This window comes from Triturus cristatus, chromosome 1_1, assembly GCF_964204655.1.
Source record: "Triturus cristatus chromosome 1_1, aTriCri1.1, whole genome shotgun sequence".
Lineage (NCBI taxonomy): Eukaryota > Metazoa > Chordata > Amphibia > Caudata > Salamandridae > Triturus > Triturus cristatus.
The window spans coordinates 1,074,374,133-1,074,396,135 of record NC_140579.1 but is presented as its reverse complement, the minus strand read 5'-3'; the positions used below and the strand labels follow the sequence as shown (position 1 = coordinate 1,074,396,135).

The following is a 22,003-nucleotide window of genomic DNA, read 5'->3' as shown; positions in this document are numbered from 1 at the left end:
TGCAACTGCTCACATCGCCTCCCCATGGTTTACTGGCGTTTTGCTTCAATTACAACAAACTTACAGTGCAAGTGACTTTTCATCTTATTTTATTGATGTGTTTCTTTTGTGCCTAATGTTTATTAATGACCTTTGCAACTTTTCTGCAGTAAAAAAAAAAAAGTGGCAATAAGGATACAATAAGTTGTTCTAGGGCACTTACAATTTCATTACCATTTAAATAACTCAATGTTGTTTCATATGTTCATCTGCGATAATTTGATTTATGTGTTTAGTACAATTCCAAGCGCCATAATTTAGTGTTTGCTTGTCACACGTGTATGTAGAAGTTGGAAAAGGACGTTTACAGTGTTACTTTCATTAGATGACCTCTATTTGTTTTTCTGTTGGGTATTGATTCCTTTCTTCGTTTCATAAATATTCTGTTGAGTTCACATAGTGTCACATAATGCAAAATGTAACAACACCTCCTTTCTTTTTGTCATCTCCGGGTGATTCACCCATCAAGTGGCAAAAATGGAAGAAGGTGTTTGAGAGGTATGCGAAGGTATGTGGTACCAATCTCAGTGCTGAAAGAAGAACTGCACTGCTATTACATTGCCTAGGATCAGAAGGTCAAGAAGTGTTCGATCACCTTCCTGAGATTGATGATGTCCTTAAATGAATATGAGATTTGCATAACAAAACTAGATAGACACTATTTGCCGAAAGTGAGCACTATCTTAGAGAGGTTTCATTTTGGGAAGAGAATCCAAAATGAGGGCGAAACGGTAGAAGATTACATTACTGCGTTGAGGAAGTTAGGATCTTCCTGCAAGTTTGGTGCATTAATTGAGGAGAGAATAAGGGATCAATTCATGCTAGGGTGTAACATACAAAAGGTTAGGGATGACATTTGGCAGAAGGATGAGCCTTCGCTGGATGAAGTAATCACCATTGCAAAGCAGATAGAACATTCACAAAAATGTGTAGAGATCATTACTAAACACGAAAAAGTGTTGAAGGGGTTCATGAAGTTAAGTTGGGCTCCAAAGGGAGTGTAGTAAAAAGAAACATTAAGCATAACTCTGTGGGGGGCAGTTGGAAGTCAACTCAGAGTAATACCTTTCTACCTAAGTGTTTTCGGTGTGGAAACTTAGGTCATTTAGCCAACGACAAAAAGTGTCCAGCGTTAAAAAGCACTTGCTCTAAATGCAAGAAGGTGGATCACTACACGAGTGTTTATCGTGCAAGTAAATTTAAAACCAAGGTGAACTCGATCATTCCTAATGAGTACATAGAGGAGGGTTCTGATTCTGATGTTGACTGTGGACAGATCATCTCACAAGTTTTTAGCAAAAATAAAAAGGGGCCCGTTGACACGGTGTTGATTGGAGGTAAAGGGAATCGCATGCTCTTTGATTCTGGGGCAAAACTTTCTATTGTCTAAGGATTTTTATGTGCAGTGTCTTAAAGAGAAAGTAAAATTGATTAAACCTGACATCAAGCCTTTCGCTTATGGTGGCGAGCCCATCAAACTATTAGGCTATTTTGAAGGTTTGATAGACTTTTCCAGCAGTGAACCTCCCTTTATACTCTGTTTCCCATAAGGGCGACAGTATACTAAGTTGGCTCCACCAAGAAGAGCTTGGCGTAATGTTGGACCCTAATAGTGATCCCCCAATTGTGTTACGAGAAAACAGTAAGGTCAATTCGGTCAACTCCATGGATGAAAATGGGAGCTATATTTCCAATCTTAGGGCATCATTTCCTAATGTTTTTAGTGGTAGTTTGGGGTGTTTACGCGGCTACACACACAAAATTAAGTTAGTGGTAGGTGCGGTACCTGTATCAAGCAAAGTGCGCAGCGTACCTTTCTCAGTGAAAGATGAAATGAGAAAACAGATTGATAAGTTAAAATCAGATGGGATCATAGAAGAAGTGGAAGGAACGCAATGGTTGGCGCCAGTGGTCGTAGCACGCAAATCTGACGGTAGTTTGCGTCTGTGCATAGATTTGAGAGCTCTGAACAAGCAGGTTATTGTTGATAGGTATCCCATTCCTAAAATTTCTGAGATGCTCATGCTGCTTAAAGATGCTAAAGTGTTCTCTACCGTAGATTTAAAATCTGCGTACCATCAGATATTGTTGGACGAAGATTCTAAGGACTACACAGCCTTCATCACCCCTTTTGGAACGTTTAGATTTGTCAGACTACCGTTTGGTTTATTTTTGGCAGCATCAGTTTTCCAAAGGGCATTAGAAGGGGTGTTACGAAATCTACCTGGAGTTAAGATCTATCAAGATGATGTGTTAATTTTTGGTAGTAATGATGAAGAGCATGACTCGAGAGTGAGGGAAGTCTTTGAGAGATTTAATCAGTTTAATCTTACGGTCAGATTAGGGAAATGTAAATTTAAAAAGTCATCAATTAATTACTAGGGACACACTATTTCAGAGAAGGGTATAGAACCTAAACAAGATTTAATTGAGGCCATACATAACCTAGCTTCTCCTTCTAGTAAAGAGGAATTGATTAAATTCCAGGGTATGGCTGAATACTACAGCAAATTTGTGTGTGGGTTTGCTGAAAAAAGTGTTAACATGAGGAAATTGTTATGTAAAGGGGTCGATTTTGTATGGTCACCCCAATTCAACAGCTTAAAGTCACATTTGAAGGACACTCCAAAGTTAAGAAGTTTTGATCCTGCATTGAAGACTGTTTTAATCACTGACGCAAGTATGAAGGGTCTTGGGGCTGTCCTTCAGCAAGAGAAGGATGATGAAGTGAATGTGATTCTTTTTCTCTCTAGAAGTCTTAAGGGGGCTGAGCTCAGGTATTCAGTGATTGAAAGGGAAGCCCTAGCTGTATTCTGGGCCACAAAAAAGTTATAGAGCTTACTTTGGGGTTCTAATTTCTATGTAAGAACTGATCATAAACCCGTATGCGAGGTTTTCAACAAAAAGGGAATTGATTCGATTTCTAGTCGGATATCCAAGTGGGTTGTCAGTCTTCAGGTATATCATAAAAGAAGAAAAATGGAAAGAAGAAAGTATGAATGATGTGGTGATGAGAAAGCTATCCACTCTGATCAAAAAGGGGTGGGTTAAAAAAGGAAATGGTGAATTGGAAAAATTTTGGAATGTACTATCTGATGAACATGGACTCATTTTTAGAGGGTCAAAACTCATTCCTCCTGCAGTTTTTCGTGGAGATTTAATTGAGCTAGCACACAGGGGTCACCAGGGAATGTCCAAAACGAAAGAGAGAGAGTGAGGCTTTATTACTGGTAGCCTGGAATTGACCTTCAAGTGGAGCGCGCTGTCAGGGAGTGTATACCTTGCGCCCTTAGTGAAAAAACTATGAAGCCTAGAGTGCAACCTATGGTTATCAGACAGCGGCCTGAGGAACCTTGGCAGGAATTAGCCCTAGATATATTGGGGCCTGTCACTGGTGATGGAGGTGAGACATATGTTTTGGTACTGATTGACATGTTTTCTAGGTGGCCGGAAATTAAACTAACTAAGTCCATTGATTCCAAACATGTTCTCTTTCTTAAAGGAGAATTTTACAAGGGAAGGCCTACCTGGTTGTTTGTTAACGGATAATGGTGTGCAATTTGTGTCCGTCGAGATGGAAAATTTCTTTTAAAAATGTTCTATCAAACATAAAAGATGTTCACTGTACCATCCGGAAACAAATGGTATGGTGGAACGCTTCGTCCGTGTGCTAAAAGAAACACTCTTTGTCTAAACAAAATAGTTTAGATTGGAAGAAGGAGTTAAATAAAAAGGTTGAAGTGTATAGGTTCACTCCACATTCCACGACTGGGCACACGCCTTTTGATCTTTTTAAAGCAAGAATTCCTAGCACTCTTGTGGCTCCGTTTTTGGATTAATCCTCTAGTTTCAAAAAGGGGTAAAACATCTGAGTGTAGAAGTTGGAGGGATATGGAGAAAGCCAAGATTGAAAATCGCAAACGATATTTTGACATCAGGAAAGCTGTGAAACCTACTGGAGTGAAGGTCGGGGACTTAGTCATGATCAAAGCTCCACTGGGTCGGAGATCATCTGGGTTGTTTCTAAGACCCCATAAAGTCATAAAGGTTTTCACTAATGCTGTCAGAACTGAAGATTCTCGTATATGGAATCTTAATAGGGTTGTTGTAATTAAGAATGGCTTGGTTCGGCTCAGGATATTCATTTTTTCGACTGCCTGCCTCTAATGCCAAGTACAGTGCTTTTCTGGACTGGACTTCTCTTGACTTTACGTGTGAAAATGAGGGATGGACTCGTCATTCGCTCTGTTTTTAAAGGTGACTTTCTTTTGATATTACATGTTAATTCTTTACTAATGCATGCTGCAGGTTGGCCATTGTTTGTAGCTTGTATGCTTTGGCTGGTGTACAGGGGTTGCTGGTTCAGATTGTGAAGTGTCCACATTTTCGAGCACCAATAGGATTGGCTGTCAGACTTGCTGAGATGGTGCTGTACTCTTTCAGCAACAAGAGCAAAGCTGTGTGAAGTGAAGGGAGGGGAAGGGAGGTGCAGTGACCGATCTAGGTTTATTAGGCTCAGCACTAATTGCTTTATTAACCTTCCTGCTTCCTCAAATTTGCTTAAAAATGCACCGTTTGTCCGCTCTTTTTACAAAATTTTCTTGGGCGAAGAACCCCCTATAGGTTGTTCTAGCTCGCTCGTTACGCTCGCTGCAGTGCAGTACAACAATAATGTCACTCCTCACCACTTTCAAATGTCACCAGCCACCACTGCCCTTGAGATGTGTTCCAATTGCTGGTCTGACTCGCCACATGTGGCTGGGCTATTCCAAACAAACCCATGCAGTAGGGGACTCCAATTTTGGGGGCTCAGGAGTATGTATATCAAGTATGTCACACTTGCTTAACCACCTGACTACTGTCCAGGGCCAAACACTATATCATGTAGACCTGGCCAGTCATGCCTCCTCAAGGGCATTTAGAAACACTCTGTAATCCCACTCGAGTGTATGAAATTACAGGCTGTGCTTAGTGACATGTGCCCTCAGGTGTCTGCCTCTGTGTCATTAGGGTGTGGCTTGTTGTTACGTACAACTGGGGTGTCCATGATTCAGAGGGTCAGCAGGACATCTGAGATGTGACTGTGAGAGACAAGACCTGTGTGACATATAGGTGTGTGATCATCTGACAGCGCACAATGGTATATGCAACTGTGTCCTTCATGCAGCTGGGTTACATGCATGGCAGACTGATGTGTTAATGTACATGGAGTTGTGTTAGCAGAGACTCATATGTCTGATTTGCATTATGTGGGGCTTCTGGGTCCTGTATATGTTGTTTGCAGGGGATGGGCAAGTGCGCCAGTCATCTGCAGAGTTAGCTTTACCTCGGAGCTTGGATTGTGAGTCAGTGCATATTGTTGTTGTCTGGATGCCCTGCCCCTGTGACAGGACACAGTGTTGACTGACTTTCCAGGCATGCCAGTGCCATGGCATTTAACTTGCTATGAGTGATCCTGCATTGTGTTCAGGTGTGCACCATGCACCCCATTGTGGCATTGACTATCAGGACATGAGAACATCATAGTGTGTGTTGCTGGCATGTATCACAAGCATGTGTAATGAGTCTCTGCCCATCCCTTCATGCGGACACCTGTACTGAGTCAGTAGCAAGAGATGTGCTGTGTGTATAGTGACATACTCCTACATGTTCACTTGCATGTCCAAATGAGGTGTGGGTGGTGCATGTCGGCACATTGGGGTATTAGCATCCAACATGCAACAGACATATGTGTACAAGTCTAGGAGGGATATGTGTGCCATGGTTGATGTTGAGAATGACAATTGGCTTATTCTAAACAGTGTTGGCACTTTGAGCTGTGTTCAGCTGATGATGCCAGGGCTTGCCCTGTGATGTGATGTACTCACTGTGGTGTGTGCAGTCGGTGCAGGTGACTGATGTTGTTCTCTTACTTCCTATTCCTATCCAGCTACATCCACGGCCACAGGAGGGGACAGCTCAACGGACCAGGAGGAGCCACAGAGCCTGACAGGGACAGAAGGAGAGGAGTCGGGGGGACCCAGTGGCACGGAGGGCGAGTGGAGCCACACAGAGGTGTCAGCACCATCACCCCAGCTGAGGGCCACAGCACCTCTGAGGATGCTCCCTTGTGGAGGCGGGTGTCAGCAGCCACCAAACCCCAGCTAGTGAGGCTACCCCCGCCGCCACCACCACCACCCTCCCATCGGCTCCCATCCCAGAGGTCCCGTGTTCGTGAGCATGTCTCCTTTGTGCCAGGCACCGCACTCCCTGCCCCTGTGTCCCCTGCTGCCCTGAGTGAGGAGTCTGTGGATTTACTTAGACAGATCCATGTAGGGCAGACGTTGATGCTGAAGGTTCTCCATGCACACACAAGTCTGTTGACACAACTTGTGTCGTTCATGGAGGGCATTTCATTGGGCATGTCTGCCCTACAGAGGACCAATCAGTCCATGGCCTCCTCCCTGACGGCAGCAGTGTCCCTCCTCCAACAGTCCCGCACCCCTCCTACCCCTGCACCACCCACGATTGCTAGCAGCCTACCTGTCCCAAGCACACAAACACCCAAACCAAGGTCTAGACGTGCACACAAGCAAGCGCAGGGGACTGATACCACACTCACAGGGGCTGGTTTGCAGACACACACACAGTCATCCACAACCACTCTGCAGTCCTCCGAAACCTCTCCCTCGCAGCCCCCTTCCCTTGCCTCACCAGCAACCCCATCTCCCCAGAAGCTCTTCCTCTGTGACCTTGGCCTCTTCCCCACCGACCCAGCAGATCCTAATTACAAGGGGAAGAGGAAGTCCCCACACACAGAGGGGAGTGCCCCAGACACCCTCCCCCAGGCACAGTCAGACTGAGACCCCCACCCGCAAGTCCCCCCGGAGCCGGAAGACCAAGACCCACCCCCCCGCCACCACGCAGCTCCAAGGCAAAGTCTCCGTCCTCCATCCCCCAGGCCACCACTTCAGAGGTTCCCCCGCCACTTCCTGCCCCGGATTCCCCCACCCACAGATACACCATTCCCAAAATGCTACGGCCCTCCCCCCTACCACTTGCTCCTCCACACCTGGTCAGACAGTTAGTGCCACTGATGTGGGGACCGTGTCCCCCCCCCCCTGTCCTGCCGACCTCACCTGCCCCCCATTCCGCTCCCATGAATGCAGGCACTGCAGTGGAGTCCACGACCACCCCGTCTGACTTGGGCACTGCAGTGGGGACCCAATCCACTCCATCTGACCTGCCCACTGGAGTTGTGCTGGCACCCACCCCATCTGACTTGTGCCCCACAGTTGTGACAGCACCCACCACTTCAGTCAGCTCCACTGCAGTTGCAAGTGTCTCGCCTGCATCCCCCACCTCTTCACTGCCTCCTTCTACTGCGCCCTGATCCTGTCCCTGCGGTGCATGGCCTGCCCCCATGTATGCCCCTCCGAGGGGATGACCCCGGTCCTTAGCAGTGCAGGCAAGTAAGTTGTGACAGTTGTCACTCTAGTTCACTCCTTGGCATTTAGACATGGATTGGCCATTGGCCTTGTGTGAACGGACGTTTAACATTTAATATGCTGAATAAAGCTTTTTTCTTTATCCCTGTGAACTTGATTTAGCTGTACAGTATGTTGATGCTGTTTTACATGCCCTTGCACCTGTAATGCTTGGTTTCCAATGTAGAATACTGATGTGAGGTACTCCATGTGGTCCATGAGATATGTATCCTATTCTGGTGGGTATCCATATCATCCTTTGCAGCTACCTGGGTGTGTCATGGGCAACTATTTGTGGACATCTCTGTGAACATTTCATTTGCATGGTCACATCTCTGGCTTGCACCCATGCACATATGATGTGCTTCCCATTGTCCAATTTGTTTATTTCCCTGACTTTGTGTGCATCACCACTGGACCTACAGGTGTGGGCATCATTGGTATAGGAGCAACTGGGTCCTCTGTGCAACTTGCTGTACGTATGTATGGAGTATGTGCAGATGGCTTAGGGAGACTCACGTACCCAGGCTGTTGTGACCAGAGCCTTCATTGTGTGGTAACTGATGGCTGACTGACCAAGTGTTCTGCTGACATGAGTGAGACGTGCTGTGAATATGTTTGGCACAGCTGGGCTCCCACAGGAGTGGTGTCCCCTCAAGTTAGTGTGTTGTCCAGTGACATGGCCTGGGCCCATGGTGTGTGTTGTATGAGCATGTGTGTGTGTCCACATCCCTTTTCATACACAGGCAGTGTTCCCTTGATATGTTCCTGTTGTTGATGCTTGCTGAGTGGTACTGGGTTCATCCCACTACTTTGCCATGGGCTACCAGATGTGTGGGTGCATGACACACACTACTGTTAATTGGTGTATCATCATTAGGATTTGTCAGTTCTGAGTAGTGATGATGTTGTCAGACACAGATGGGACACAGTCAGGGTTCCCCAAGGCACTTGTTTATTTGCAATATCATGTAGTTCTCCCTAGGTGATACCTTTCAATGATTGAGACATGTTTGTGTGTGTGACTGCTCCCACTTGTCGGGTTCAGTGCTGCAATGTTGGCAGGTGGCAGCATGTGTACCTTGTGGTTCTCCTTGGCTTCTGCATTGTCCTGGGACTATGGCAGGTATTCTGAAGGTTACGTGAGCTTTGACGTCATGGCCATGTACCGCATACTGTGCAGTATGTCTGTTATTCTCCAGGGTTGTAAACTGTCCTTGTGTGATGAGTCTGTGCACCTTAGTTCCTCCCAACATTCCTGTGTTTGTCATGGGTGCACGTGCAATGTCACCTGTCCATGTGGGCTTCACAGATGCACATTGTTGCAGTTCAGGGTGTGTGGTGTTGAGGGTGGACTGATGTAAATGTTTGCATGGATGGTCCCCTAGCTCCCGTTTGTCCATGGATGAGGGGCCATGCTGAGTGATTTGATTTTTGTGTATGTGTGATGAACGTTTGTGGAACAGGACACGTGTCTGGGTTTCCCAGTTTGTACGACATCTGCCTTTTTCATCACAGTGGAGGTGTCATACATGCTTGTGTCACCCCAAAGTCCGGTCACTGGGGGTAGTGCTGTTGTGTGTCAGTCTCTTGCTGTGTTAGTTGGTGTTCATTCCAGCTTGTGTCACATGTGTCTGTTGTGCTCCCTCTCATCTCACAATGCCTCATTGCCCACTAACGGTGTCCCAATGATGGTTTACTTTTGTATGGCACTGTGTCCACATCTGTGTCACTGTGGTTCAACCCCCCTCATGTGTTGTGTAGCTGCCTGGGGATACTGAGACATACACACACACACACACACACACACACACACACACACACACGTTGTGTCAGATGTGCAGTGTGAGGTTGCCTGTTTGCGATTATGCATTTGCATCAGTGCATTGGTATTGCTGTCATGGGCCATTGTCTGGATGCTGTTTGTGATTTTCCCTGCTGTTCCTGTGAGTCATATCACATCATTGTGCACATTCATCCTGGTTGTTAGGTGCCATTGCTGGCATGGAATGGGAGTTTGTGAGCTGACACCTACAGTCTACACAGGTTGTTTTGATTAGTGTGTCTATTTTTGAGATGTGTGTACACTTCTGCTCTTGTGTCATTGTACACTGTATGCATTGTCAGCCCCCATATGTGGTGCTTGTCTGCACATGGCCGAGAGTTTGTTATGTTTTCACAGCACTGTTAGCCTCACCACATCTCTGCGTGTATGGGACACAACCACTAGTTTGCCCCAGAAGTGTTTGATGTGTTGGGAGCAGGGATCATACATGCTGTTTGTTATTTGCAGCTTTGACCATAATGATTGTAGGAGAGTGGAATCTGACTAATGGTTGCCCCCAACTTTTTGCCTGGTATTTAAGTGGTTTTTGACTAGTCTGGCTGAGATCCTGCTATCCAGGACCCCAGCCTATCTGCTTTCTCCCTAAAACTGTTGTGAGTACTCTAGGTACAAACATAATTGGATGCTGGGCATGCCCTACCAGTCCCTTGTAGATGGTACCCTAGGTACCCAGGGCATGGGGCCCCCAGTAGGCCTACCAGGGCTGCAGCACTTATTGTGCCACCCTGGGACAGCCACCCAAACTGACACCACCAGGCCACTACTGTAGCCTGGGTAAGGTGGTGCTAGCACCCCTTACAGGGATGTAGGTACCCTATGTCCCATACCATTACAACACATATACTCTCATAGGTCACCCCTATGGCAGGCCCTGGTAATCCTACAGGGCTGGGTGCTGAGGTATGTGTGAGGGGGGACCCCTACGTGAGTAGGACCTCTCTGCAACCTTCGTAAAAATGTTACTGGGTTGTTTGTAGTGTAGCCATACCATATACTCTTAACCGCATTATAAGTTATTGCGTCATCGCTGTAACTTTGGAGTGGCTACACAGAACCATATCGTGTTTGGTGTCAAACATGAAGGAATCATACCCCCAGTCCAGCCATGGGGGCACGATTCCCCCTTGCTAGGAGGGTGATATGGGAAAAGCGGTAGAATTTGGAAACCAATTTAAAAGTGCACATGTACCACAAAATGGCTACTGTTCGCCACCTACACGACTCTGGCTGGCTGTTGCTGGGGAAAACCCCAGCCTCGCCATCTGGACAATAGGGCTCCTGTGGCAGGGAGGTGCCAGCACCTCCCCAGACAGGATATGTGGTTTGGAACAGGGTGGGTGCACCAAAAGGCCATTCAGAGTTGCACGTAGGCAGCTGCAGAGCCCCAATTCTGCATACACCGCCTGGAACCGGTTCAGGGGCATCCTGCCCCTCGCCCAGGCGGGAAACACACAAAGGGGAGTGGGTGTAGCCACCCTTTCCCGCCTCTACTCTGATTGGTAGGCTCTATTTTGGACCATCCCCTAATCTTGGGGATATATGGGAATAACTTTGCCCTAGAGCCTTAGATTCGTACAGGACTTCACAGAACTGACCTTCGACGAGCTGCTGCCCAGCTGACTGAAGAAATCTCCCTTGGGATAAAGGAGTTATCCCCCTGCTTGGCAGGCACCTAAAAGACTACAAGATACCCGGTTGGAACTTCGTTGCTCTCACGACCTTCGACGCCTTCCAGCAACCTCGAGGTGGGTCTCCAGTGCATCCCAGCGTCCTGTGAGCGTGCCCAGCAAGTCTGAGCACCCTGGACCACGTGGGTGTCGAGATCCCCGCATACCCCGAGACACCGGCCACCTCTTGTCCAGCACACGACCCCGACCAGTGGGGAAGTTGTGCTTTGGCCCATTCTTGAGCCAACCTTCAAGCAGCATTTGTGCCGACCCTCAGCTCCCTGGCCCGCTCCGGTGGCCCGTGGGAGCCCTTTTACGCACTCCATTTTGCTGCCTTCCGCGGTCCCTTGTCTCTAGACTTGTGGGCCCTGACGGAGGACAATCTTCTTTTCTAAGAATTCCCCTGGTTGCTCCAGGCCTGCTCTACGCTCCCTGCAAAGGAGAGCACCCTCAGACCACGTGGGTCTGCACCAGCAGCTGCTTTGTTCATCTTGCGTGGGTTGCGGTTGCCAATGCTTAGTGGATCCAATCGGGACACTAACACCGCAGCGACCCTCAGCCGACGTGGGACAGTCGCCCTCCAGAAGCTGGCCTTCCTTGAAGCCTCCCGGAGCCCGTGACTGCAGAGCCCAGCTGTACCTTCCACACCTGAAGCACCCGACATCCACGAGCTCCTTCCTGTGAGCTCCCTGGTCACTGTGCTGTGACCCAGACTCTGTCCCCTCTGCTTTCAGGTTCATCTTTGTCTTTTCTTCAACTTTAATCTTCACGACTTCAGCGACACTTCCAGCTAGCAGCAGTTTGGACTCCTTTTCCATAGAAAATCAGCCCGCGACCCGACACCAGAATCGACCTATGCACCCGGCTTCCCTGGGGCAGGTAACAGTGGTACTTCGGTACTTCCGTGGTGGTGGGCTCTCCAAAGCCTTAAGTCTCAAGCCTTAACTTTGTACTGTTGTTAGAAGTGTCCTTAAACCTTAATTATTCAACCGCGACATTCTCCATAGGCTAACATTGCGATCCCGACAGCAACTTCTCGCACTGCACACGCCTCCCGTGGGTCCCCTTCCTCTTAACTGTGGGTGGATTCTTAAGGGGCCAGCGATCCTGAATGCCCTAGGCATTGCCTGTAGAATTGTCGTGGTTCTTATACCACTATTTTAGTATATGGTTTGGTCCCCCCCTGGGGCCCATTGATTTCTGTGCTATTTATTGTGTTTAGAAATGCTTGTTTGAATTGTAACTTTGCCACTAGCCACATAAAGTGACTGTGGGATTCTGTCTAGAATAAATACATATATTTTATATATATACCTGTGTGGGCTACTCTTTCATTTGGTTATTCAAGAGGTTATTATGGTAAAACAATAAGCTTAACACTCCTTCAAGACTTAGCCTGAAGGCTGCTCTCCACAGCTACCACTAGGATAGCTTTCTTTAAAGGTTGTCTTAAACCTACCATCAATAGGAGTCGAATTGGACTGGTGCAAGGTGTCCCTATAACTAGGAACAGCATATGCCAGGCCAACTTCTCACAATGATACTTACCTTTTGGTCACTGTGATGAGGGGGGGGGGTTAGACCCCATCACCACAATGCTCAACATTTGCTGCAGTTTGGAAGCCCACAGTTAACTTTTGTTCTACACAGTGAGGGGGTGTTCTTTTTACATTGACACAGTGCTATGGTGATGCTTGCCTTGTGTAGGGCACACTCATTTGTTGGTCATACATGTGCTGTTAGTTACATTGTATGTTCAAAGTGATAATCACTGTTGTGGGCATTTGTCATAGACTACACACTGTTGTCATGATGTTAGGGGGGGGTGTATTTTGCTGACATACCTAATATTGGAGTATGATGGATGTGTGGCGCATCACCCATCCTATGGGGGGGGGGGGTGGCAGGGGTGATGGGCCCCAGGTCCCCTATGAGTGGGGGTGGCAGTAGTGATGGGCAACAGGTCCCCTATGGCTGGGGGTGGCAGTAGTGATGGGAACCAGGTCCCCTATGAGTGGGGGTGGCAGTAGTGATGGGAACCAGGTCCCCTATGAGTGGGGGTGGCAGCAGTGATGGGCACCAGGTCCCCTATGAGTGGGGGTGGCAGCAGTGATGGGCACCAGGTCCCCTATGAGTGGGGGTGGCAGTAGTGATAGGCACCAGGTCCACTATGAGTGGGGGTGGCAGTAGTGATGGGCAACAGGTCCCCTATGGGTGGGGTGGCAGGGGTGATGGGCAACATAAGCTCTATGAGTGGGGGTGGCAGTAGTGATGGGCAACAGGTCCCCTATGGCTGGGGGTGGCAGTAGTGATGGGCACCAGGTCCCCTATGAGTGGGGGAGGCAGTAGTGATGGGCAACAGGTCCCCTGTGGCTGGGGGTGGCAGTAGTGATGGGCACCAGGTCCACTATGAGTGGGGTGGCAGTAGTGATGGGCAACAGGTCCCCTATGGGTGGGGGTGGCAGGGGTGATAGCAACATAAGCCCTATGAGTGGGGGTGGCAGTATTGATGGGCAACAGGTCCCCTATGGCTGGGGGTGGCAGTAGTGATGGGCACCAGGTCCCCTATGAGTGGGGGTGGCAGTAGTGATGGGCACCAGGTCCCCTATGGCTGGGGGTGGCAGTAGTGATGGGCACCAGGTCCCCTATGAGTGAGGGTGGCAGTAGTGATGGGCAATAGGTCCCCTATGGGTGGGGTGGCAGGGGTGATGGGCAACATAAGCCCTATGAGTGGGGGTTGCAGTAGTGATGGGCAACAGGTCCCCTATGGCTGGGGGTGGCAGTAGTGATGGGCACCAGGTCCCCTATGAGTGGGGGAGGCAGTAGTGATGGGCAACAGGTCCCCTATGGGTGGGGGTGGCAGGGGTGATGGGCAACATAAGCTCTATGAGTGGGGTTGGCAGTAGTGATGGGCAACAGGTCCCCTATGGCTGGGGGTGGCAGTAGTGATGGGCACCATGTCCACTATGAGTGGGGTGGCAGTAGTGATGGGCAACAGGTCCCCTATGGGTGGGAGGGGCAGTAGTGATGGGCACCAGGGCCCCTATGAGTGGGGGTGGCAGTAGTGATGGGCACCATGTCCACTATGAGTGGGGTGGCAGTAGTGATGGGCAACAGGTCCCCTATGGGTGGGGTGGCAGGGGTGATGGGCAACAGGTCCCCTATGGGTGGGGGTGGCAGTAGTGATGGGCACCAGGTCCCCTATGAGTGGGGGAGGCAGTAGTGATGGGCAACAGGTCCCCTATGGCTGGGGGTGGCAGTAGTGATGGGCACCAGGTCCACTATGAGTGGGGTGGCAGTAGTGATGGGCAACAGGTCCCCTATGGGTGGGGGTGGCAGGCGTGATAGCAACATAAGCCCTATGAGTGGGGGTGGCAGTATTGATGGGCAACAGGTCCCCTATGGCTGGGGGTGGCAGTAGTGATGGGCACCAGGTCCCCTATGAGTGGGGGTGGCAGTAGTGATGGGCAACAGGTCCCCTATGGCTGGGGGTGGCAGTAGTGATGGGCACCAGGTCCCCTATGAGTGGGGGTGGCAGTAGTGATGGGCAATAGGTCCCCTATGGGTGGGGTGGCAGGGGTGATGGGCAACATAAGCCCTATGAGTGGGGGTTGCAGTAGTGATGGGCAACAGGTCCCCTATGGCTGGAAGTGGCAGTAATGATGGGCACCAGGTCCCTTATGGGTGGGGGTGGCAGGGGTGATGGGCACCAGGTCCCCTATGGGTGGGGGTGGCAGGGGTGATGGGCACCAGGTCCCCTATGGCTGGGGGTGGCAGTAGTGATGGGCACCAGGTCCCCTATGAGTGGGGGTGGCAGTAGTGAGGGGCACCAGGTCCCCTATGAGTGGGGGTGGCAGTAGTGAGGGGCACCAGGTCCCCTATGGGTGGGTTGGCAGGGGTGATGGGCAACATCAGCCCTATGAGTGGGGGTGGCAGTAGTGATGGGCACCAGGTCCCCTATGAGTGGGGTGGCAGTAGTGATGGGCACCAGGTCCCCTATGGGTGGGGGTGGCAGGGGTGATGGGCAACATAAGCTCTATGAGTGGGGGTGGCAGTAGTGATGGGCAACAGGTCCCCTATGGCTGGGGGTGGCAGTAGTGATGGGCACCAGGTCCCCTATGAGTGGGGGAGGCAGTAGTGATGGGCAACAGGTCCCCTATGGCTGGGGGTGGCAGTAGTGATGGGCACCATGTCCACTATGAGTGGGGTGGCAGTAGTGATGGGCAACAGGTCCCCTATGGGTGGGGGTGGCAGTAGTGATGGGCACCAGGTCCCCTATGAGTGGGGGGTGGCAGTAGTGATGGAAAACAGGTCCCCTATGAGTGGGGTGGCAGTAGTGATGGGCACCAGGTCCCCTATGAGTGGGGTGGCAGTAGTGATGGGCAACAGGTCCCCTATGGCTGGGGGTGGCAGTAGTGATGGGCACCAGGTCCCCTATGGGTGGGGGTGGCAGGGGTGATGGGCAACAGGTCCCCTATGGCTGGGGGTGGCAGTAGTGCTGGGGAACATAAGCCCTATGGGTGGGGGTGGTAGTGGTGCTGGCCATACAACCCCTATGGTGGGCTGTTAGTGGCCAGGATGTGGATCTGTGTGTGTGCGTGTCATTTTGTGGGTACGTGTCGTTTGTGTGGTAAGTGTCTGACTTACCGCCTGCGCCATCGGCATCGGTTCCTGATCTGGACATAGATGTAGAGTACTGGTATGACCTGCGCGATGGGATTCATGATGTGTTTGTGTCGTACACGCTGCTTGTTGCTCCGTCTCGCACCCGCTGCAAGCTGGTCCGTCTCGTAGCCGTGTATTGAGTTGTGGCGCGAATCGTAGCTGATAGGCTTGTTTTCCGGATGCAGTGACATCCCGTACGTGGCGACCCGTCCGGCGCGTAGGAAGTATGCATCGTACTTGTCAGGCCGGAAACTGCTATGAATACTGCTTCCGAGTGACTCGGTTCAGCGTTAGGAGTTACGGCTCGGACAGAGAATGGAGCTTGACTCACAGCCTACGTGTCATTCGGGTTTTTGGCAGTTATGCGCATCGTACTTCCTCTGCAGGACGGACCGGCTACAGGTATGTGTCGGTCGCACAGTAAGGCTACGGACACCGACCCGGGATCGGAATTAACCCCTAAGCAGAAAAGAGACCCATCCTACTGCTTCCAAAAATATGAACTCTTAATGATTCCCAGCCCCTAGCTGTTCAATAAAGATGTCAACCTCCTCAACGAACCGAGTGCATCTTATTATTCAGCATCACTTTGAGTAAAGCCGGGAATTTCAGCTGAACCAAAGCACCTAGCTTCTTTAGTGGCTCGATTCTTTTCCCCAGCTCCCAATGCCTATTAGCTGTTACCACTGACAAATCTGATCTTACTTCAGCTCTTACTCCATCCACCACCAACGTTTTCTTCCTCAGAGCTTTAGCTAAGATCTTTTCCTATAAGGAATAAGTGAGGAAATTAACAAGGATTCTCCTGGGCTTAGATCTATTTATATTTAACCTAAAAGGATCTCTATGTATCCTCTGGATATCTTTAGCAATTTCCTCCTCAGTCTCTTCCAGCTGAAGTTCACTTCTCAGCAACTGAACCACAAAGCTTTTAATATCCCCTCCTTCCTTACCCTCAGGAACTTTTAAAACCTTCAAATTGTTCCTCCTTTGAAAGTTTTCTAATCTTTCTACTCTTTCTTTGCGCTCTCTCCCCCTAGCTCTGAGCCCTTCAATCTCGTTCCTGTTGACCTATATCTACTCCTTAAGGTCCCTGACTTCACCCTCTAATGCCAATGTTCTTCCACTCAAATCATCCATTTTTTTTCTCTAGCACCGCACATGCAGACCTGATGCTTTTCTGATTTAGCTCTGAAGTCTCGAATCTTTCTCACATCTCAAGGGTAAGGGTTTTGAGCAACATACTTATAGAAGGATCTCGACTCCCGGGACTTTCTCCCTCATCCCCCAAAGCATCTTGCCCCAACCTAGAGTTCCTCCCATGTTCTAACTCACCCTGTACCTCCTCCGGATTTTGGCAATTTCCCTCCTTCCTCCGAAAGAGACTCCACTAGGGGATTAAGAATACCCTATGGGTCGTTTAAATTGACCTCATCCCTTGTGGCTCCCACTACCTCCCCCATCTCCACAGATAGCACTTGAAATCGATTTGGGCTCAAATGTGCAGACAAGTCTTTCAGAATTTTTATCCCCTAAGGGCTGCCCCCACCTCCTAATTGATTGCTATACTTATGTGTTTGTTGAAGCTCCACCACCACTGCTGACATGGGGTTATTCCTTAACACCAGAGTTTTCGGAAGCACCTTAAAATAAATCCTAAGGGATGGTGTCACCGTAATCTTGCGCTCCAGAGAACCCCCTTTTGCCAGCTTGTTATGCACCTTAGTCTCTTTATTGCACCGTCTGCCCCTGGACTTCACCACCTTCACCTCCTCCTTCTTCGCCCCTTGCTTTTTTTCCAGACTTCGATGGAAAATCCACCAACTCCAAGAAGTCCGCCGCACCCCCTCTAACCACAATTCTCAGTTAGTAGCTTGAGAAACCAGTAGGCAGTCCGACCACCTCACCAGCATGACAACCCGCACTACAACCACTATCAGCCCTCACTGCTGCTCTTTTACCCTCATCCACTCTACGGCTCTTTCCATTAATTCCCTGCTGCTGGGCCGGTTGGAAAAAAAAAAAAAAAGGAGGGGCAAACTGTACCTCTGTGCTTTCAGCACCCAAAGACTGCTCCACTCTACTCTCGCCAATTTGCTCCTCGCTGGACCCACTCAGCCTACTGCCTTCTCGTCCGCTGCCTCGAAAGAGGACCCTGGCAGCAGCACGACGCCCCTTTCGCAACTCCAGTGCCGCTCTTCTCCATGGCTGCTCCGCCTTGCTACCAAACACCGCCTCCAGCCTTGCTGCCTCGCTGCTCCACACTCAGCCCCAGGAGCTCTGTAGAAGCTCCGCTAGCTCCAGAACTTCTTCTTGAAAACTGCACATGTGTGGGCGCCCGCGCATGCAGTTTCCCCAGAAGAAGACGCGATGGAGACGGAGGGAAGCCCGGGGACGCCGCCGATAAGGTAAGGTGATTTAAATTGTTATTTATAATGTTTTATAAAGTTTTAATACTGCAGATGGGAGGCGGGCGGGAGGCAGGTGGCGCGTAGCGGAGCTATGCGGAGATTGGTTCCATCTCCATGCCTCTCCGCGTAGACCCCCTATGCAACTTACGCCCACCCCTACCCGCGCCCCGTCGCTAGCCGGCCGCCATGTTTTCCCCCTCCGAGCTATTAACTGTTATCAAACAGCTGTGTGTAAACTGCAAGATATATGTTAGAGCTATAGGTTTTTTCGCCCAGTCTTTCATTATCTTAATCTTGCCAAAAGGGTTCATTTGGGTGGAAAACAATTCTTGTTATTAAAGAGAACCCCTAACAATGGTGTTACATTTTAATTTTTGAATTTGTGCTTTTCCAGACTAAGGACTCCTAAACTATATTGCCAACCAGTATCGATGACATGTTACTCCTACACTACACCTTGTAGTCCAGTCTGATGTAACATTTCCTATACACTGATTTACACACCTAGGATTGTCTCTGTTCAATGTGTGTATGATGTATAGTGCTCTGACACCTTACACTGGTATGAGTGGTGCTATAAAACTAAATGAATCCGAGAGACAGTGGTTCTGGAGACTTGAGGGGCACTGTTAAAGGGCGGTGGTGAGGGAATCCGTGGCAGAGGTGGTCATTGGGGGGGCGCCAACAGACATTGTCGCACAGGGTGCCACCAGCGCTAAAGCAGGCCCTGACACAGGGATGAGGTTCCTCAGTCATGTGGGAGGAGAGGACCCTGACAGGTGGATCGATTGGTCCAGTCAGAGTGATCCCAGGAGGGGGGAATCCAAGTGATCAGATCAAAGTGGCCTCACAAACTCTGTAGTTTGTCATGCTTCCTTATAGGGTGCTCCATGTTGGGCCGGTTTTGCAATACCTGACGGAGCCCACAATGGGGGCTCTTTGGCGGAGATCTTTTGACCTTAAGGTTGTATGATGAGTGCAAGTGAGGGATTATGGGTGTAGGGTGGGGCCATAGTGATTAAAATAGTGTAAGGAACCCCAAAGGAGTATTATTGGAATGGTGGTTTCCTTGACACAGTAAAAACAAGTGAGCTGTCATGGGTAATAATGTACTGTGCGTTTTGAGAGAGGTCAACTCAACGCACTCAACCCACATTGAAGCTCTCACAGTACATTTTGCAGTTTCCCCATTTTTCCATGCCAGAATTATGTATTAAAAAACCTTGATTTGGGGAGTAAACTAGAGATTTTTGTGCTTTCCTCGCTGCTACTAGGCATGCTGTCTGATCTTTTTCTTGACCTTACTGCTCATTTAGGACTTCGAATATATTTTTGATTTTGCATTATCTGTTTTACTCTGTATCTAAGAGCCTTCATGGCATTGACTTTGAACCATTTATTTTTTAGCTTTGTAATAAAACCCTTTCACTTTTCATTGAGCTAGAACTCAATTATTGAGTAATTCTGAATTGTTTACTCTGCTAAATGATGTTTTGGAATTGTCTTGATGTGTAAGATTAACCTGTGGGAGAATGGCAGAGGGTAAAGAAATGCTGGGGCACTTAATTTTGGGGTAAGTTTGTGCTCCTACATAGCCAGCACTGGCAGATTGCACGTGTACATACATACATACATGGACATGGGTTATGTGCACAGGTATATAACTTGTAATACTGTGCCTGTCTCTCACACTTTTTCATCCATCACACTGCTAAGTGCTGTGTCCCATGACACAATAACTGTACCTCGGTGATCCTCAGGCACGACATGGAAACACTTTCCAAATTGGATCAACAGACTTCCAATCAAACATGTATATAGCATGCTACCCATGTAGGCAAGCACTTCAGTGCACTACATAGTGGCAGTAAGCGTTATATAAGTGTTATAATACAGTACATGTGTAATCGCATTGAACGAAAACAGCCATACTTCTGGCCTACGTGTATGCTTACAGCAGGCATATATGGCAAGAACAGCGCGTGCACGTGCACACCCACTGAATTGCTGCGGAATGACTATTTCCGTTTTGCAGAATCCAATAACCCTTAACATTCCGTGGTGATTGAGGTTTCGATGTAATAAATCGAGGGCACTGCCCCAGTTACCCCGAGCCCCAGGTATCCAGCAAGGGTCGGGGCAATAAATCACCCACAGAACCTCGGATATAAAAGGGGCGCACAGCGAAGGCTGAGGAGACACGCAACCAGAGATCGGGCAGAGAGTGAAAGAAAGCAGAGTGTGCGAGAGAGAGGCGAGAAGAAGGGGAAAAAGAGACAGAAAGCTCCGCACGGCACTCCAGACTCGACATGGTCTCCCAGAAGGTGGTGGCTGCCCTGCTAGCCACCTACGTGGTCGCCATGCTGGCCGAGCAGGCCCAAGGCTTCCTCCCAATCTACAGCCCCAGCGACGTCAGGAGGATGCAGGTGAGCACGGCGCTTCCATACTTCGCAGTTTCCTAGAAGATGCGGCTAGCCCCTTTCCGGCCTCGTGCAGGTCTGTCAGTAATAGGGTTACGACCTGTGCACAGGGATTGAGTTAACCATAGGTAGAGTTGCAGGCAGGGCTTTAAGTGGGCTGGGTCTCACCGGGTCTGAGCACCGGCGGTTTTTTAAAGGGGGCCTCGAAACAAGTCTCTATCGGGCTATGTTTTGTGCCTTGGCACAGGCGGTCCGTTTGTTTCGAGCGTTATAGGAGAAGGGAAATCCTTTAAAGAGAGTAATTTTCTCTCTGGATTTCCCTTCTCTTTTTGAAACTCAGGAGCAACAACATTGTCGTGGTGTCACCAGGGCGTTAAGTGGAAGCTTTTTCAATATTATATACAAGCCATAGTTGCTACTTATTTATCTTATGCAACAAAAACCCATTGACAAAGCCAATAGTCCCGACTTGTTGTAGGCATGATGTTACTTGTTGTATCATAAATCTTGATGCAAAGACAGAAACAGCAAAATACCTGTCGGGCGGCACACTATGCTAAGCACAGATTTTTAGCTTACGTTTTTTTAAACCATGCCGTTAATTACATTGGCCACGCCCCTTTGAGGGACCCCCCAGTTTTTTCATCCCACTTAAAGCCCTGGTTGCAGGACTGGCGGTTCATGTAGCAGCTATGGTGTTGCACGTCATCTTAGATATTGCACAGCAAGTGTTGACGAGTTACACTCCTATGGGCGGCCTTGTAAAGTGAGATAAAGGCAAGGAGTAGTTAGGAGAGGTATAACGAGGAGAGAAGGTGAGTTACCCCTGTAACGGTACCCAGTGAGGCCTCTGCTATAGTACCGTAATAATGGGCTTTTATTTTTTATTATAAGAACCTTTTAATTAGTGCTATCAGTGCCATAAGATTACAGGTGTTATGTTTATCCAATTTTATTGCACTCAGTTTACTGACCTCAGAAGGGTGGAAGGCTGGATCAGCTTATCTAGATTCCTACTCGTGACCTGCAGATCAGTGTGTCAGCAGCTAGCGTTCAATTCAGTGAGCCGTCCTGCCTCCTAAACACATGAGGCCCAGACCCGGCTCCAGGAATTTTTATTTGGGTGGGCCAAGGGTGCATTTGGGTGGGCCACTGCGGGCTCGATTTGTCGCATATATGTCTAGGCAGGCCTGCTTCAGGGCCCTCCTTTCTCTCTTCTTAGTCTTACAATGTCCAGCAAAACGCACTCTTTTCCAAATCTCTTTCTAAATATTATCACTCTCAAAAAGTGTTTTTTCCATGTAATGTTCCTTTGATGGGAAGAGGAGGTTTCTGAGGTGGGAGTATCAGGCAACTGACTTCTCAGGCTCCCTCTGTGCGAGTCTTCAGGGAGAATCCCTCTTCATTACTACCTCCACCTGACCCCGGACTCTGCAACGCACTCCCTTACAGGCTTGATTATCCACTACTCCTCTCCAGTGCACCTTAT

At 49.1% G+C, this 22,003-nt stretch overlaps 1 protein-coding gene and 1 long non-coding RNA gene across 2 annotated transcripts in view; one reads left to right on the top strand and one right to left on the bottom strand.

The window, feature by feature from the left end:
- LOC146871567 (uncharacterized) overlaps positions 1-22,003 on the bottom strand; it is a 68,536-nt gene that overhangs the window by 39,269 nt on the left and 7,264 nt on the right. The gene's annotated exons all lie outside the window — the stretch shown is intronic.
- The window catches only part of MLN (motilin), a 43,408-nt gene continuing 41,696 nt past the window's right edge, over positions 20,292-22,003 (top strand). Inside the window, exon 1 of the mRNA XM_085651171.1 lies at positions 20,292-20,520. Coding sequence (XP_085507297.1) covers positions 20,404-20,520 — 117 coding nt within the window. The 5' untranslated portion in view covers positions 20,292-20,403. The remainder of the gene's footprint in view (positions 20,521-22,003) is intronic.